Source organism: Zonotrichia leucophrys, chromosome 18, assembly GCF_028769735.1.
Source record: "Zonotrichia leucophrys gambelii isolate GWCS_2022_RI chromosome 18, RI_Zleu_2.0, whole genome shotgun sequence".
NCBI classification, from domain to species: domain Eukaryota; kingdom Metazoa; phylum Chordata; class Aves; order Passeriformes; family Passerellidae; genus Zonotrichia; species Zonotrichia leucophrys.
In genome coordinates this window covers 11,575,783-11,592,893 of record NC_088187.1, presented here as the reverse complement: position 1 = coordinate 11,592,893, position 17,111 = coordinate 11,575,783, and the positions used below count along the sequence as shown (strand labels likewise).

The 17,111-nt window shown below is 57.2% G+C and overlaps 2 protein-coding genes across 3 annotated transcripts; both read left to right on the top strand.

Moving 5' to 3' along the window:
• The first annotated feature begins 10 nt into the window (after positions 1-10).
• On the top strand, positions 11-10,731 carry CCDC40 (coiled-coil domain 40 molecular ruler complex subunit). 2 transcript variants are annotated; one of them, XM_064728918.1, is made up of 18 exons: positions 11-54; positions 1,094-1,166; positions 1,287-1,435; positions 1,962-2,045; positions 2,128-2,347; positions 2,762-2,919; positions 3,748-3,870; positions 4,245-4,366; positions 5,101-5,344; positions 5,433-5,615; positions 6,502-6,747; positions 7,243-7,456; positions 7,953-8,122; positions 8,241-8,332; positions 8,644-8,764; positions 9,395-9,577; positions 9,784-9,942; positions 10,325-10,731. In XM_064728918.1, exons 1-18 carry the CDS (start codon positions 37-39, stop codon positions 10,568-10,570), a joined length of 2,805 nt encoding a protein of 934 aa, XP_064584988.1. In that variant the 5' UTR covers positions 11-36; the 3' UTR covers positions 10,571-10,731. The 2 variants fall into 2 exon arrangements, with proteins under 2 accessions (XP_064584988.1, XP_064584989.1); XM_064728919.1 differs by lacking the exon at positions 11-54 and adding an exon at positions 363-585.
• Positions 10,732-10,838: 107 nt separating this feature from the next.
• Positions 10,839-16,974, top strand: GAA (alpha glucosidase). The gene is made up of 19 exons (XM_064728921.1): positions 10,839-11,282; positions 11,437-11,582; positions 11,889-12,054; positions 12,410-12,506; positions 12,627-12,746; positions 12,954-13,072; positions 13,181-13,312; positions 13,416-13,526; positions 13,659-13,772; positions 13,861-13,945; positions 14,032-14,149; positions 14,325-14,458; positions 14,568-14,719; positions 14,947-15,095; positions 15,175-15,316; positions 15,485-15,583; positions 15,793-15,957; positions 16,174-16,326; positions 16,540-16,974. The coding sequence occupies exons 1-19, from the start codon at positions 10,893-10,895 to the stop codon at positions 16,597-16,599; spliced, it is 2,652 nt and encodes an 883-aa protein (XP_064584991.1). The 5' UTR covers positions 10,839-10,892; the 3' UTR covers positions 16,600-16,974.
• The last annotated feature ends 137 nt before the right edge of the window (positions 16,975-17,111 follow it).

The following is a 17,111-nucleotide window of genomic DNA, read 5'->3' as shown; positions in this document are numbered from 1 at the left end:
TGAGCGGGTGTTGATGCGTTACCTGGCAACGGCAACATGGCGGAGCCGCCGCGGGTGAGTCGGGACCGGGCCGGGCCGGGCCGAGCCGGGCTGGGCTGGGATTGCCCGGGACTGCCCGCCCGGGGCTCCTCCGCCGGCCCGCACCGTGCTATCCATCCCATCCTATTCCGCCCCGGCACCGCCCCTCCGCCCCACTGCTCCCCCAGTCCCCGTCTCGTCCCCTCCACCCCGGACCGGTACTGCCCGGTCCGGTTCCACTGCAGCCCGGCACTGCCCGGTACTGCCCGGTCCGGTTCCGCTGCAGCCCGGTACTGCCCGGTACTGCCCGGTCCGGTTCCGCTGCAGCCCGGCACTGCCCGGTACTGCCCGGTCCGGTTCCACTGCAGCCCGGCACTGCCGTTCCTTCCTCCACCGGCCCGGTACCGTCCGGCACGTCCCGGTACTTCCCCCATGCCCAGTCCTTTACAAAGAAAGAGAGGAAGAAGAACAAGAATAATCAGGCTACATGTGCTGGCTGGAAGAATTTCTTTAATAAATCTGTAAGGGATTTTTTTTGATAGCTGTGAACTCGAAGCACGTGGAACTGTAAGTGGTGTGGAGAGGTTTTGTCAGGATCTTTACGATCTCAGGGCTTGATGGATGACTATTTTTGTAAATGAGATTAAACTTCTAAATTAAACTCCTGCACCCTGTGGCAAAAAATACCACAGCATTAGAATGAAACGCAGATGGCCATGTGCTGCTTTTCACCTGTGCTGTGTGCCAGGCCTGGGGAGAATGGCAATGACCAGGAGAGTGTGTTCCTCTGGAGGAGCAAACAGAGTCACTGCCCCTGCAGGAGGAGAGCTCTGGCTGCAGGGCTGTTCCTGGGCTCTGCACCAGTGGGACACTGTAATTACATTTTGGGAGTGCTGGCTGTAGAGCCAGGCCCTTGTGCTGATCCTTTTGCATTGTTCATGTCCCATTACAAAAACGAGCAGATGTGCAGGGGTAAATAGAGTTAGATGGAAAAGGTGGTTTATGTTTCATGAAAAATCCCCTGAGCCTTCCCCAGACAATGCAGAATGTGACCAACCTTTGTCCCCCTGCCCAGGACGACATGGAGCAGCCAGGCCCAGGTGGAGGAGCCTCTCCCCCTCCCTCGGGAGCACCTGCAGCCGAGCCAGGTACCCCAGTGGCTGTGGCACAGCGCTGCCGTGTCCCTTTGTGGTCACTGTAACCCAGGAGAGGCACAGTGCTGTGAAACCTGACCCTGTGCTTTGCCTCTTCCCTTCTCTGCGGAGCAGGAGCCAGCTCTCACCATGCAGCGCCGAGCTCGGAGCTCCCCGGTGGCCATGGCAGCCAAAGAAGGGAGAGGGCAGCCGAGGAGCCTGAGAGGAGAAAACCGAGGCTGAAAAAAGGAGAAACAGAGCTGCTCGTCCTGGACCCAGAACATGTGAGGAGTCTTCAAATCTTGCTGTTCTTTGCAGGGCTGGGGTTTGTGTTTCTCTGAGACCTGGGAGGTGAGCTGTAAGCAGTGGCTGTTCAGCTGCACTGTGTGTGAAATGTGTGAAAATCAGTTTGGCCAGAGTATTAACTGCTGCCTGTGCCACTCAGTGCTGACCCAGAGCTGCAGGCTCAGAAGTGAGCAGTGTAGTGGGTAAATCTGGTCCCTGCAGTGTCCCTGAAAGAGAAGAAGAAGAGCCCTCCTTGCAGCAAGGATGGGTTCTCAGATGTAGCTCTTCTGGCATGGTTCTGATTTTCAAACATTCCCACTTTTTGGCATCGGCACAAACCCACGCTGTAACATCTCTCACTTGCAGTGAGTGCAGCTAAAATAGCTAAAGTAGCTGAAATAAGCACACAAATGTCTGTGGCAGAAATAAGTTGTTTTATTGGGTGGGGGATGTAGCAGTGAGCCTCCTTCATAATCTATTTACACAAGTATTAATATTAACAAGCTTCACTACTGTCCTTTACAGCCTCTGATGACAAGATTCCAGGCTGCCCTGAAGAACTACCTCACCAAGCAGATAGAACAAGTGAACCTGGACCTGCATGGAATGGTACCCAGCCCCTCCTTCACCTCCCCACAGCCCCTCCTGCTCAAACTGCTGGGACACAGCCCTCCATCTCTTGTGCCTGCAGAGAACAGCCATGAAGAGCAGCAAGGAGCAGCGGGAGGAGCTGGGGGTGATCCTCTATGGGGCCCAGCAGCAGCTGGGGCAGCTGGAGGAGGAGCTGGAGAAGAGCCACGAGCGCTGGTGGCAGGCGGCGGAGGCACGGCAGCAGCTGGAGGAGGAGCTGCAGGCCCTCAGGGCTGCTCACAAGGAAATGTGTCACAGCACCGAGGGGGAGCGCAAGAAAGGTGACCCGGGCACTCCTGGCAGTGTTTCCCAATTCTAGGGCTGTGTGCAGAAAGTAATTGGAATTTAGGCGAGCGCTGGATTGGACAATGCAGCAGAATTAATAATCAGGAATAATGTGCTCATTGAAAAGTTTCATGGATTCTCCTGGAGTTCTGTGAGCTGGGAGTGCAGGAATTGCTTGTCAGGATCTTTGGTTGTGGAGCTGTACTCCAGAGGTGATGTAAATGTGTGTCCTGGGGAGGGGCTGGTTCCCTGATGTGTGAGAGGTTTTGCTTCAGGTGCTTCTGTATTTCTTTCTCTTTTATCTGTGTTTAAGGTGTACCCTACAAACAAACTTGTCTGTCCCTACAAACAAACTTCTCTGTCCCTACAAACAAACTCCTCTATAACTATTTTGTCCCTTGTCCCCCCAGTTTCTACAATGCAGACCCAGATTGAGAACCTGGCCTTGGAGCTCCTCTACGTGCAGAGCTTGGACCAGGAGATGCATCACAGGCTCTTACTGATGAAACAGTCAGCAAGGAGGGCTGAGGCAGACAGGATCCGGGCTGAGGTGGAGAAGAAAAAACAGGTACCAAGAAAAGCTGTCTTTGAAATAAATGAATGCAGGTGCCAGCAGTCATTCCTGGGGGATGTACTACCTTATCAGGAGGAAGGCTGGAATGACTGAATCATGGAAAATGAGTGGGGATGTTTTTCTCAAATAACTGAAAAAAAAATAAATCCAGAGGCTTTTCTGAAAAGGAGGAGAAGCCCTGCCTGCCCCAGGATGGCAACTCTGCCCAGAGGGTTTGCAAGCCTCAGGACAGTAAAGCACTCTTCACTTGAGGAGAAGGGGTGTGGGGGAAGGAGGGTATTTAATGGAGAAATATCATGGGTGCAGGTCTTGAGAATGATTCTGAATCACAGAATTTCACAATGGAAAGTGAACTTTGGGAATGAGCAGAGCCAGTCGGTGCTGGAGCTCCCTCTGCTGCCTTCCAGGACACAATCCACGGGTACTGCTCTGCAGAATTCCATGCAAACTGTTGAAATACAGTGGGGTTAGGAGGGTTTTAACAAAGCATTTTCAAATATACATTATTGACATTCCCAGTAGCTGGACAGGTGAACTCAGGGTTGACAGGAGGGACTGTGGCTTCAGAGCTGACCTATAATCTACTGAGTAATAAACAGTCAGCAGAGGTTTCATTCTCCTGCAAGTCATCCCTGCTGCAGTCCTGAGCCCTTTGTGCATGAATGGGAGCGTTTCAGTAGGACTCCAATGTAACCCAGCTGCCAGTTTAAATTCCTTTTTTAGCTGATATTGTTATTAATTCCTTTTTTAGCTGATATTACTCTAGTAGGACACAGTTGGTTTGAGGTTCTGTGACTCACCCTGGACTGTTTGGCTCTGTAGGACATTTTCCTGGACCAGCTGACAAGGAGAGTCCACCAGCTGCAGGAACAAATTGCTCTGTTTGAAGCTCAGCTTGTGGCCCAGGCAGAGGACACAAAAGTGACCCGGCAGGCAATCACTGAGGTAGGAGGGCCCTTGTCCCTTGGGGTTAATATTTCCCTGGCAGGGCTGACCCCTTTGGCCCGTGCTCACGTGCTGTGCACAATGTGGGACAGAGTTTCACAGTTTGTTCCCGTTTGGAAGAATGAGGAGTTTTTTTTCTTTTCCTTTGTCCTTAAGAAGTGCCTGTAAATCACTTCCTCCTGCCCTTCTCAGCAGTTTTTCATGCAGAACTGTGCTCTGTGGGCTGCTCAGCAATGAACCAGCCACGGAGGTGAAGCTGATCCTGCTCAGCACATTATGAACAGGAAAAGAAAAAAAATTATATTGTAACACAATTTTTATCTTTTTTTAAACACAGTGTAGATTCATCCTGTCTGCCATGTCTCTGTTCCCAGGCTGGGCTGGAGGTCCAGGCTATTAACATGGAGAAAAAGAAGCTGATGGAGCACTGGAACAGCAGCTTGGCTGGAATGAAGCAGAGGGATGAGGCCTATGTTGTCACTCAGGAGCTGCTGAGGTATGGTCTGAAACCAGGCCCTGAGGACAGCTCAGATTTGGGCAGGAGGGATTCTAGAAGGGATTCCAGAAGGGATTCCAGTGAGATTTAGTCTCCTGTGGGTTCAGCCCTGTGTGGGCAGGATGTGTCAGGCAGAACAAATTCCCTGCTCTGAAATACATAATAAATTTAAAGGATGAGAAGCACTTTCTTTGTTGCTGTTTTGTTTATCCTAACCACATCTCTCCCTCAGAATGTGGGGAGTTCTTGAAGGTGCTTAGAGTTTTTATGATCGTGTTTTATTCCTTTGAAAAAGTTCTCTCACCTTTGCAACATTTCTTACTCCAACGACCTGGATGTCAGGAAGGGTTTATCTCTCATTATCAGGGTTTTGTGAGGACTTTGGAACATTCAGGAAAACCTCCCTGTGTTGCAAAGGACGTGTTTATTTGCTCATGAGCCTTAAAGCTTGACTGATTCTCGGAGAACAAACAATCTGCTTTTATATGGTGACATCCTGGTTGGAATGGGGGCTGGGACAGCACTGAAAGAAGGAATCAATTTCCCTACACACATTTACTTTTAAATCTTGATGTCTCCATCCATCTCCTGCTGACTCTGCACTGTCACAGCAGCTGAGCCCTTACAAACATCCTCCTTCCTGGGCAATTGTTGCTGCAATAACGTGCTTGAAAAGAGGAATTTGTGGGTGGCTGTTCAGCACCAATCCCTTTCCATCCTCTTTGCCCCTCCAGCAACTACAGACGTGACCTCAAGTCCCTAGAGGGGGACATCCATGGCTGTGGGAAGTCCATCAGGAAAGAGGAGGAGAAGAACGAGAGCCTGGTCAGGCTGCTGAACCGCTCCCAGAACGATGCCAGTGTGACAAGGCAGCTGATTGCCCAGTGCCTGCAGGAGCAGGAGGCCCTGCAGGTCCAGACTGGCGCCTACACTCGGGTTCTCCACGAGACAGAGGAGGCCCTCAGCAGGACCAGGATGGTGAGGACAGGCCATGGAACACAAATCCCTTTTGAATGCCCATCCTCAGACAGGTGTAGTGATCCTGTGTCTCCTTCCCACCTTTCAGGACCAGGCTGCTCACCTGAATGAGCTGCTGTCCATCAGGAAGGGAATACAGAAGGGAACTTATGCCAGCGAGCAGCTAGAGAGTGAAATCATGGCCAAGCTCCAGGACCAGAGGATATCCAGCAAAGTTGCAAAGCACTTCTCCCAGCTGGCTGAAAAGCTGCGGAACAGAAAGAGCGACCTGGTATGGCATCCTCCCCTTGGGAGGGCAGGGCAGGACCCCTGGGTCCCCAGCAGGGTTTGTCAGTGCCTTTGCTCTGGTTTCAGCTCTGCATTGAAGCTCTGCTGAGTTTGCCTCTCCAGTCTGGTTCTCCCCGTGATCTTACTGCAGGGTTCTGGGGTGTGTGAGAGAGCTTGGCCAAAACGGCCTGACACAAACCACACTGTCCTTTGCTTAAAAAATGGGCCAATGATGAGTATTTAGTATAAAGCACTAGCATTTCTTATGTACTAAAGAAAAACAGTGGGCCTGTGGTACTTCTGTAATCTCATTTTAACTAACTTTTATTTCTATGATTCATCATGGAATGGGATGCAGGCAGCTCTCAGTTCTGAGGAAGATCCAAAGAACAGTCCAGCTGTTCAGTCGGTCCCACAGCCCAATCTTTATTCCATGATAAGTTGCTCTCTCTGGGAGTGTGTAACTGGATTACTCAGAAGGATGAGAAAGCTGAGCCCAGCCCTTCTCACCCCTGTGAGGGCTGTGCTGGTTGTCAGGTGTGTGTGTGCCAGCTGTGCTGCAGAAGGGACAGTGCTGTGATGTCCTGGTACAGGTGGCAGGTAACTGGAGACAGCTGGCGAGACATTGCAGAAGGGATGAGTGAGGTCTCTTAAAGGTTTTGGGAATGTTTGGGCTCCTTAATGCTTTCCAACAGCTGTATGGGAGAGGTAGATATTGTATTACCTGGCAATTAATGGAGAAGCAAAGATACACAGAGGGTGAGCAGCTTGTGGCTTGTAGTACAGAGCAGGGAGTAGAATCTCAATTTCTCCTGAGCTGGACAAGTGGCATTGCAACCCAACGCGGGGCTGCTGGGGACACTGATGTGTTTTCTCTTTGATTTTCCCAGGAGCTGCATTTTTACAAGGTTGAGAACGATGTGGCCCAGATTATTCTGAATGCAACCAATACCAGCTGCAGGCTGACAGTTCACCAGAAAACACTCTGTGAGGTGGACAAGGAAATAAAAAATGTGAACGAACAGATCACCTGCCAGGAAAATGAGATTGCCAAGTCCAAGATCCTGGCTGAGAAGAAGGGAGGGATCCTCTGCCTGTACAACAAGAAGCTGGAGATGCTTCTTTCTCAGCAAGGGGTAGGTACTTTGGTGTTTCAGTCCCAATTTTGATTTTATTCTTTGTGGTGGCCACAGATGCTCCTGATCGATGTAACTGTGTTAAGTGTTGGGTAGTTCAAACATTCAGGCACCAGCACTGTGATTTAAAAGCTGTATTGGTTAATGTAGGTGTTTCTGTTTATCAGTTCATAATGCAGTGAAGGGAATTGTGAAATGAGGGTGTGCCTGGCATGGATCCTTCAGGGACCTGCCTGCACCTGATGAAAATGTCAAATGGCATCAATGAGTAAATAGGATCTTGTTGGAAAAGTCTGCAAACACTGAGGAGGGGAGAATGGGGCAGGCAGTGAGATTTCAGTCGTTTGAGGGTTGGCTCTATTGGGGTAAGACCTGATGGATACCCATGGGGAAATGAGTCCTGTGGCACATCCTCTGCAGACTTTGGAATGTCCAGATGCTGTGAACAACTCAGGCAGCTTCTGCCTGATTTAGCCCAAACTTTGCTCTCTACAGGGGCAAGAACTGGGCCCACTGGAGATTGAGATCAACAGGCTGAACCAGGAGATAGAAGACTGCAACTCCGAGGCGGTGACGTTGCAGAAGTACTGGCTGAGTGAGCAGAAGGAGCTGATGAAGCTGACACAGGAGAAGGAGGAACAGATCACCTCCCTGGACACGCTGCAGAAGCAGAGCATCATCATGCAGCAGAGGAAGCTGCGCCTGGACAGTTGGTGTTTCCTTAAAGTTCAACTCTGCCTTGAAATGTCCATCTGTGGAGGGGGAACAGGGAGGGGAGGGTTACAGGTGGGGAAAGCTGGGCCTGCCCCAAAGTGTGCCCCTGGCTGTGTGTGAGCAGCAACAGCACAGCCCAGGCACTGCTGCTGATTGCACCTGGTTATTCCTACAAGGACTGATCCTACTGTCCTGACAGTCGGACCCTAAGTGACAATGTCACCTGTTACACTTTTTAAATAAGGTTTGCAAGGAGTGGGTAGGTAAATGTCCCCAGCAATGACTGCACTTTCCTTGGCCAGACACAACTTTTTCCCACAGGAGTCTCCTTCAAAACCTGTTTTTGGTTTTTCAGCTTCTGGAACATCATTTTGGCTGGGGTCATTTTGTGGGGCAGGGGTGTCTCTGCCTGAGGTGTTGCCAGCTCTGATAGCCATCTGTTCAACCCAGTGCTCAGGGGAATTCTAAGACCTTTCTCTGTTCACCCATAGATGAAATTCAGCAGGAAATGAAAGAGCAGAAGGACGTGGAACGGCACATGAAGAACATGTCAAATGACTTGATTAAGTTGAACACGTTGATCAACAAGAACAACAGCAGCGTTGAGAACCTGCAAAATGGCAGAATTGTCACAGAGAACGAGTTTGTGCAGTCTCTTAAGGTACTGAGGCACCTCAGTCCCAGGTCTCAGCCTCCCCTGCAGATCAGAGACAAACAGTGATCCTGGAAAACCTTCTCAGCCTGACAACTCTGCATTGTTTTGTTCTTCCCAAATCTAGGCAGCAGAAAAAGAATCTATGGAGATGCAGGAGAGGCACAGTAAACTGACTGAGGAGAAGGAAAGGCTCCTGAACAGCCTGGTGGAAGCAGAGTAGGTACCAGAGTGCCACAGTCCTGTGGGACTGTGTCCACATTCCCATTCTCCTGCAGTCACCAGACCTGGCACCAGCAAATCTGCTTCTGGCCTTCCTGGAGAAGGGGATGGGTGTTTGAAAGGTGTTTCAGCAGTCTCTGGAGCCAACAGGAGCTGGGAGAATGCTGTCTTTAACAGTTCCAGCCTGTGTGAGCTGGACATTGCCAAGATCCATATGGGGACTCTGCCAGCCACTGGCAATGAGTGTGCTGCACTGGGCAGGTCACTGGGGGTCAGCTTTCTCCTTCCTTCCCCTTTCTTCTCTGAAGGCATCAGATCCTGCTGTGGGAGAAGAAGTTCCAGCTGGCAAAAGAGATGAAGGATACCACAGATGCTCTGACAGAACACGGCGAGATCCATGACATGAAAACAGAGATTCGGAGGATGCAAGTGAGGCTCTGGGAAGGGGGGCTGAGGAGGGGAAGCCACCCAGTGTGCTTAGCCTTGGAGTGGCTGAAACAGGAGGCAGGAGATGAGAAACAGGCTGGAGAAGTGGCATCTTCAGGGCCTGGGGTGGGACTCTAAACCCCTGCAGCACATCCAGCCCACACGTCCTGCATTCCCCATGCCAGCCTCAGCAGGATCTGGATACTCCCAAGAAATCTATTTAAATTGCAGTATGTCTGCCACCTGGTTATGTGACCCTGATTTATGTGCAGTGTTGATTGCTAAATATTGCATCACTTTAATCACTGGTTTAGGGAAGTGTTCCCTCTCCTCGCAGAGAAGCTCGTCCCCTTCATTCTCAGGATGTTTCTGCTTTTCTGCTTCTGCTCTTGCTAATGAGGTTCAGACTAACATTTTGAGTATTGGTGTAGACAGGTTGGTAATCCAGGCCTCTGCCTTCCAGATCCACACACAGCAAACCAGGTTTGGACTCGGACCAAATCTGGCCTGCAGGCACTCGTGTCCCATATATCTGGTTTGTGCTGCTGGGATGTGTCCCCCAGACAGCTTCCCTGGGTGCTGTTGGCAAACATTGGGCATTCTGAGGCTGGGTTGTGTCCTGGCCATCGGCAGGTGCGCTATGGGCAGCTGCAGAAGCAGCAGGAGATGCTGATTCGGGCCATGGAGGCGTGTGTTTCCCAGAGAGAGACAATCACAGACCGGGCAGAGGCTCAGAACAAGCTGAAGCACAGCACCAAGAGCGACGTCCAAAGCAGGAAAGAGGACCTGAAGAAGAAGATCAGGGAAATCCAGGAGGTGAGCAAGGAAAGTGGGGCTGCAGGAGCTCACACAGCTGGGCTTGGCCTTGTGGAGAGCAGCAGTGAGCACAGCAGTGACCCTGTGCCAGCACAGGGAAAATCATTCATTGAAAATCCCCCAAACCCCAGTTCTGGGAGGATGGTCAGGAGTGCAGCTGAACTAGAGAACTGAAATCTGCCATTCCCTTCTCTTCCATTTACTAGAACATTTATGAATGCAACCAAACCATGCAGGAGCTGGAGACCATCCAAGAGTCCCTCAAAGACAACTTTTCAGAAAAGCAGCAGGAAGTGTGCCAGCTCCAGGATGAGACTGAGAGCCTTATCTTGGACAGGGAATATCTTCACTACGAGAAACGATGGGTGAGCACATGCACTGCCCTACAGCACGTGAGCCAACAGAGCCTGTGCTTCCCCTCCTTCCTCTCTGTCCTCAGCTGGGCGGGATGGAATGTGTTAGAGCCACACAATTACTGAGCACGTTTTGGGGGCTCACCAAGAGCCAGCTTGGTGAAACCCTGTCCTGGCGAGGGTTGCCTTATGTATGTGGGAATTTCTCTGATTTATGAAACTCTGTGATGGCTATACCCCTCCAACACCCGGGCTGGGGGTGCTGTTTGGCTGTTATGGTGGGGAATTCACAGCACTGTCCTTCCCTTGTGCAACGTGATGGTCACAGCACCTGACACGAGTCCCTCCCATGCTTTTCCTGCTGTCACAGCCCCTTCTCTTTTGCTTTTCTCAGAACCTGTTGGAGATTGTGGCCCACCAGGCACGCCAGAAGCAGCTGCAGGCTCTGAGGCAAGGGAAGTACAAGGCCCTGTGCCACACTGAAGAGTCCTGCATGAACCAGCAGGAGAAAGTGGAGGATCGGCTGCAGACCATAAGCACCATCGTGCAGCAGATCCAGGAGGAGCAGCCCCAGCACCAAAGGGCTCTGCAGTGGCTCAGTCACTGCTTGAGAGCCAAGCTCGCGTCGCAGGAAGCCTGAAAATACACGAAAATACATATAGTATCTTTTATATTCTTCCACAGTCTCCAGACTTTGTAAATAGACAAATAAATAGATAGATAAGCAGGTGCGGGGTACAATATTTACTTTGCCGAGTACAATGTTTATTTCAGCCGTACCATTGTAATGCGTTCGGTATGTTTCTGTCTACGTTTCACTTTCCCTGCCCCGAGCAGCTCCGCCTCCCCGCCCCGCCCCGGTGGATCCCGATTTCCCGGCGTGGGGGCGGAAGCGGCGGGGCCGGTGCCAGTGTCGGTGTCGGTGCCGGTGCGTCCCCGCTGCCGGGAGCGCAGGCCGGGCCATGGCGCCGGGCCCGGGGCTGGCGGCCGCGCTGCTGGCGCTGCTGCTCCCGGTCCCGGTCTCGGTCTCGGCTCGGGGCCCCGGCGCTGCCGCCTGCGAGGTGTCCCCGAGCAGCCGCTTCGACTGCGGCCCCGAGCGGTTCCTGTCGCGGGCGGACTGCGAGGCGCGGGGCTGCTGCTACAGCCCGGGGCCCGGGCCGCGCTCCGGGCTCGGCCCGCCCTGGTGCTTCTTCCCCCTCGGCTACCGCAGCTACCGCGCCGAGAACCTGACGGCCACCGAGAGCGGCTTCTCCGCCCGCCTGCGCCGCCAGGCCGCCTCCTTCCTGCCGGCAGCGGTGGACGAGCTGCGGCTGGAGCTGGCGCTGGAGACCCCGGCCCGCCTGCGCTTCACGGTGCGGCCCGGCCCTGGCAGTGCCCGTTCCCCGCTGAGCGCTCTCCCCGCAGCTCCGGGACCCGGTGCCCGTTCCCCGCTTTCCCCGCAGCTCCGGGACGCGGCCCGGTGTTGCCCGGTGCCCGTTCCCCGCTCGCTGAGCGCTCTCCCCGCAGCTCCGGGACGCCGCCCGGCCGCGCTATGAGGTGCCGCTGGCCACGCCGCGGGTGCACGGCCGAGCCTCCTCCACGCTGTACGGGCTGCAGGTCAGCCAGGAGCCCTTCGGCCTCGTCGTGTGCCGGCAGCGCAGTGGGAGAGTCCTGTGAGTGCCCCCGGTGCCCCCCGAGGGATTCGGGATGGGAGCCCGCCCAGCCCCGCAGTGCCGGGATGGCTGCAGGGACACTCCGGTGACACCGGTGGGGTGGCTGTCGGGGCTTTACTTTCACTCCCTCTGCAGTTCCATGGCTGGGCAGGGAACCAGCAATCTCAGAGCTCACCCAAAACTTGTTTTCATTTCCCGTGGTGGTGAGCACCTGTGTCCCTGCCCTGCACCGGTGTCCCCAGCTCGGTGTCCCCAGCTCGGTGCCTCCCTCCCGGCTGTTGGCCGAGTGTCCCTCTCTCTCCGCAGGCTGAACACCACGGTCGCACCCCTCATTTTCACAGACCAGTTCCTGCAGATCTCCACCTCCCTGCCCTCCCACTTTATTTCGGGGCTGGGGGAGCACCTGACCCCGCTGTTCCTTGACACAGCATGGACCAGGGTCACCCTCTGGAATCGGGACATGGCACCTGCGGTACGGAGCGGGGCTGAGGGAAGGGGACACAGATTCATCTGAGCTCCTGGGGGTGCCCTGCGGCCTCTCCTGGGGCTGGGGAGATGTGTGTGTGCTGGTTCAGCTCAGCCATAACACTGCACAAACCCATGGCACCCCTGTCCCCAGCCCAGGTTTGTCCGCCTGGAGCTCTGTGCTGCCTGGGAGCATTTGCAGGGCTCTGGCTCAGGGCAGGGCTCGGCTGAGGTGACAGAGTTGGGATCACGGCCCTGGGTTGGCACCTGCAGTCAGTGCTCCTGACCCGAGGCCGGGGTGGTCGGGTGGGTGTGGGGATCTCCAGCAGAGCCCCACTGGCACACACCGTGCTCTGCTCCAGCCCCACGTCAACCTCTACGGCTCCCACCCTTTCTACCTGGTGATGGAGGACGATGGTTCAGCCCACGGTGTGTTTCTGCTGAACAGCAACGCCATGGGTGAGTCCTGTGGGGCTCCAGGCGTGGGCCTGGCCCTGTTCTCATCCTCAGCTTCCTCCCCTGGCCCTTGTGACCTGTCCTTACCCTCAGCTTCCTCCCCTGGCCCTTGTGCCTCCCCAGACGTGCTCCTGCAGCCCAGCCCGGCCCTGACCTGGCGCACGACAGGAGGGATCCTGGACTTCTACATCTTCCTGGGCCCTGACCCCAAGAGTGTGGTGCGGCAGTACCTGGATGTGGTTGGTATGGCTGAGCCACGGCCGGGGTGCTGTGAGCCATGGGGCCCAGCAGGGCTCTGGGGTGGCACTGCAGGGCTCTGGGGGGCCCAGCAGGGCTCTGGGGTGGCACTGCAGGGCTCTGGGGGGCTCAGAGGGCTCTGGGGTGGCACTGCAGGGCTCTGAGGGCACAGGGCTGGGCCATCCCTGCCAGCACCCACCCTCTGCCCTCCAGGGTTCCCCTTCATGCCCCCATACTGGGGCCTGGGCTTCCACCTGTGCCGCTGGGGCTACTCCTCCACAGACATCACCCGGCAGGTGGTGGCCAACATGACAGCAGCTCGCTTCCCCCTGGTAGGTCCTGGGGGCTCTGGGGGGCTGGAGGGAGCCCCTGGGGTGGGGGTCCCACAGCAGCATGAGGGGTCCCTGCTCCTGCCCAAGCCACGGTGCCTCCATCCACAGGATGTGCAGTGGAATGACCTGGACTACACAGATGCCAAGAGGGATTTCACCTTCAACAAGACAAGCTTCAGGGACTACCCCGAGATGGTGCGGGACTTCCACAGCCGCGGGCTGAGGTACATCATGATCGTGGTGAGTGGCACGGGCAGCCTGGCACGGGTTCAGCTGCCCCAGGGCGGTGATGAGGGCAGGGCTGGCCGTTCCCTGCTGCTGCCCTGGCTCTGTGCCCTTGCAGGAACCTGGGATCAGCAGCTCGGGGGCCCCTGGCACCTACAAGCCCTACGATGAGGGCCTGAAGCGAGGGGTGTTCATCAGGAACGCCACGGGGCAGCCCCTGGTCGGGAAGGTGCGTGTGGGGAGCAGCCCCTGTGCCCACAGACAGGGCTCGAGTGGCTGCAGGACCCCCAGAGTGGGGGAGAAACCTTTGGGGGGCCGTGGGGGAAGGTGGGGGCTCTGCCCAATGCTCTCTCTCCTGCAGGTCTGGCCAGGCCCCACGGTGTTCCCAGACTTCACCAACCCAGAGACTCACGAGTGGTGGCACGACATGGTGAAGGACTTCCACGATCAAGTGCCCTTCGATGGCATGTGGCTCGTGAGTGGCGCTGTGCAGCTGCTGGCCCTGGCTCCTGCCCTGCACTGTGCTGGCACCGGGGCCATCCTGCCCTTCCCTCCCCTCCCAGGACATGAACGAGCCGTCCAACTTCGTGGAGGGCTCCCAGGATGGCTGCCCCAACAACAACCTGGAGCACCCCCCTTACGTGCCAGGTACAGGGGCGGGTCCCAGCCCTGCCCAGGGCTCGGGGGAGCTGGAGGAGCCCGGGGATGCTCTGAGCTCCACCTGTGCCCCGCAGGCGTGTTCGGGGGCCGCCTGCAGGCCGGCACCATCTGTGCCTCCAGCCAGCAGTACCTGTCCTCTCACTACAACCTGCACAGCCTGTACGGGCTGAGCGAGGCCGTGGCCTCCCACAGGTGAGCCTGGGGCTCCTGCCAGGGCTCCTGCACGTGCTGGGGTGCAGAGCTGGGAGAGACCCAGTGTGGGCAGCGTGGGTGGTGGGTGAGGGCTTGGTGTGGACACAGGGCACTGTGGGAGCCCTGAGCCCCTTCCCCAGCTGGGGGGTGCTGAGCAGACCCCTCCCCCTGGCAGTGCTCTGCTGAGGGTGCGGGGCAAGCGGCCCTTCATCATCTCACGCTCCACCTTCGCCGGGCACGGCCGCTACGCCGGGCACTGGACAGGCGATGTGGGCAGCAACTGGCAGCAGCTCTACTACTCCATACCAGGTATGTATGGATACCTGTGGGCACTGGGGCTCACCCACAGCCAGGGGCATCTCCACAGGCTCCATGCGTGGGTGCTGCAGAGCCCTGGTGCCCTCTGTGCCCTCTGCAGAGGTGCTGCTCTTCAACCTCTTTGGGGTGCCTCTGGTGGGTGCTGACATCTGCGGCTTCCTGGGTGACACCAACGAGGAGCTGTGCGTGCGCTGGACCCAGCTGGGAGCCTTCTACCCCTTCATGAGGAACCACAACGACCACGGCAACCGGGTGAGCCCTGGCAGCCCTGACCCACCGGGCAGGGGGCTCTGGGCCCAGCCAGGGCTGCCCTGCCAGCGTGGGAAGGTTCAGCTGCAGTGTGCACCAGTGCTGGCAGAGTCCATCCTGCATCCCTGAAATGTGCCCTCCGTTGGTTCCTCCCCACGTGGGCTGAGCATCCCCTGTGCCATTCCCTTCCCTTGGGCTGAGCATCCCCTGGGGCCATTCCCTCCCCGCAGCCGCAGGAGCCCTTTGTCTTCAGCCCGCCGGCCCAGGCTGCCATGAGGAACGCCCTGCGCCTCCGGTACTCGCTGCTGCCCTTCCTCTACACGCTGTTCCACCGGGCCCACAGCGCCGGGGAGACCGTGGCACGGCCCCTGTTCCTCGAGTGAGTGCCAGCCCCGTGGGGCTCAGTGGGAGCGCCTGCAGGGTGTCCTGGCACTGCCCTCCCTCCCCTCCTTCCCCAGGTTCCCCACAGACCCCAACACCTGGGCCGTGGACCGCCAGCTCCTGTGGGGCGGGGGGCTGCTCGTCACCCCCGTGCTGGAGGCAGGACAGACCAAAGTCAGCGGCTACTTCCCAGCAGGGACGTGGTACAGCCTCACAGGGGTGGGTGCTCCTGCTTTGCCGTGGCATCCCGTGCTCATTCCTGCATCCCACCCGCCCCCGGGGGCTGTGTGTGGGTCTCGTGCCCCCCTGCCTTTGCTGGTGGCCGTTTGAGGGCTCTGGCACTGGGGCACCTTGTGCCTGCTCTTGCCTCTCTTTGTCCCCGTGCAGGACTCCACCATCCACAGCAAAGGGCAGTGGATCATCCTGCCAGCGCCCCTGGACACCATCAACGTCCACATCCGTGCAGGGCACATCCTGCCCCTGCAGGTGAGCCCCCTCTGCTCCGTGGTGAGGGTGGCAGTGCCCACAGCAGTGCCAGGACAATGCCAGCGGCTGCAGGGCTGGGGGCACGGCCGTGGCAGTGCCCTGAGCTGTGCCTGAGCCATGCCCTGAGCTGTCCCTGCCCTGTGCCCCAGGAGCTGGGGGGCATGGCTGTGGCAGTGCCCTGAGCTGTGTCTGCCTGCCCCGTGCCCCAGGAACCTGCCTTCAGCACTGCCCAGTCCCGAGGGAAGGGCATGGCCCTGGTGGTGGCGCTGACCCCGGACGGCTTCGCCAGGGGAGAGCTGTTCTGGGACGATGGGGACAGCTGGGAGACCTTTGAGAGGGGCGACTACACCGAGCTGCTCTTCCTGGCCTCCAACGTGAGCACGGGGAGCTGCTGGCAGGGGCTGGGCAGGGCTCCTGTGGCCCTGGCACACCTGGGTCTGCTCTGTGGCTGGCAGGTGGGGAAGGGCACGTGGAGGAGCCCTGGGTGCAGGTGGGGTGTCTGAGAGCACAGGGTGCCATCTCCATGTGCCCTGGGTGCACGAGGGATGGCTGAGGGCTGGCAGCACACGGTGCCATCCCCCTGTGCCCAGGACGCCGTGCTCAGCCAGCTGCTGCGGGCCAGTGCCCACCTGGACGGGGTCCTGCTGGAGGCTGTCACCGTGCTGGGGGTCACCAGCCCTCCCCGGCAAGTCCTGGCCAACGGTGCCATCGTCAGGGACTTCTCCTACCGCAGTGACACCCAGGTGAGTGCTGGCTGCCAGCCTGGGCAGGGCTGGTGGCCAGGAGGGGACCTGGAGCTGTGGGGTCTGGTCCCAGCGATGGCACAGCCCAGGCCATGGGTGCCCTTCCTGCAGCATCTGCGGGGCCAGGACTGTGCCAGGCTGTGGCTCTGCGAGGGGCAGGACCCCTCTGGGCTCTGACACCCCTGGCTGCTCTCACCTTCCCTCTCCCCTCAGGTGCTATGGGTCCCTGTGTCGCTGCCCATGTGGGAGCAGTTTGTGATCTCCTGGTCCTGACCAGCGTGGGTCACAGGGAGAGGCATGGCTGCTCCCCTGGAATCCGAGGCCAAATCCGTCCCATCCCCTGTACCCTGAGCTGCCCCTGCTCTTCCCACACTCCCGGCCTTGTTCTCCCTCTGGCTGATGGAGGGGCGTGCACAGGACTGGCAGAGGGAGAGGGGCCTTTCCCAGGGATAGGGAAAACCTCACCATCATCAAATCAGGGGAAAAAGACCCAAGTGCCTTGTGAGACAGCCAACCAGTTCCTCTGGGGGACTGGTAACTGGGGCACAGACTGCAGGGAGTTCCCTGGCTGTGGTTTTGGGGAGGATGTGCAGGGGCTGAGGGAGCAGTACTGTGAATAAAGCTGCTGTTTGCTGGGAGCAGCCCCAAGCTGTGTCCTTGTCCCCTCTCTGGTCCTGAATGTGCTCAGCCCCATCCCCAGCTGGGACACCCCAGCTCTGTCCCTGCCTGGAGGTCTCCAGTGGGACCCCCTGTGCCCCTTGAGGGCTTTCCCCATTCCCAGAGCA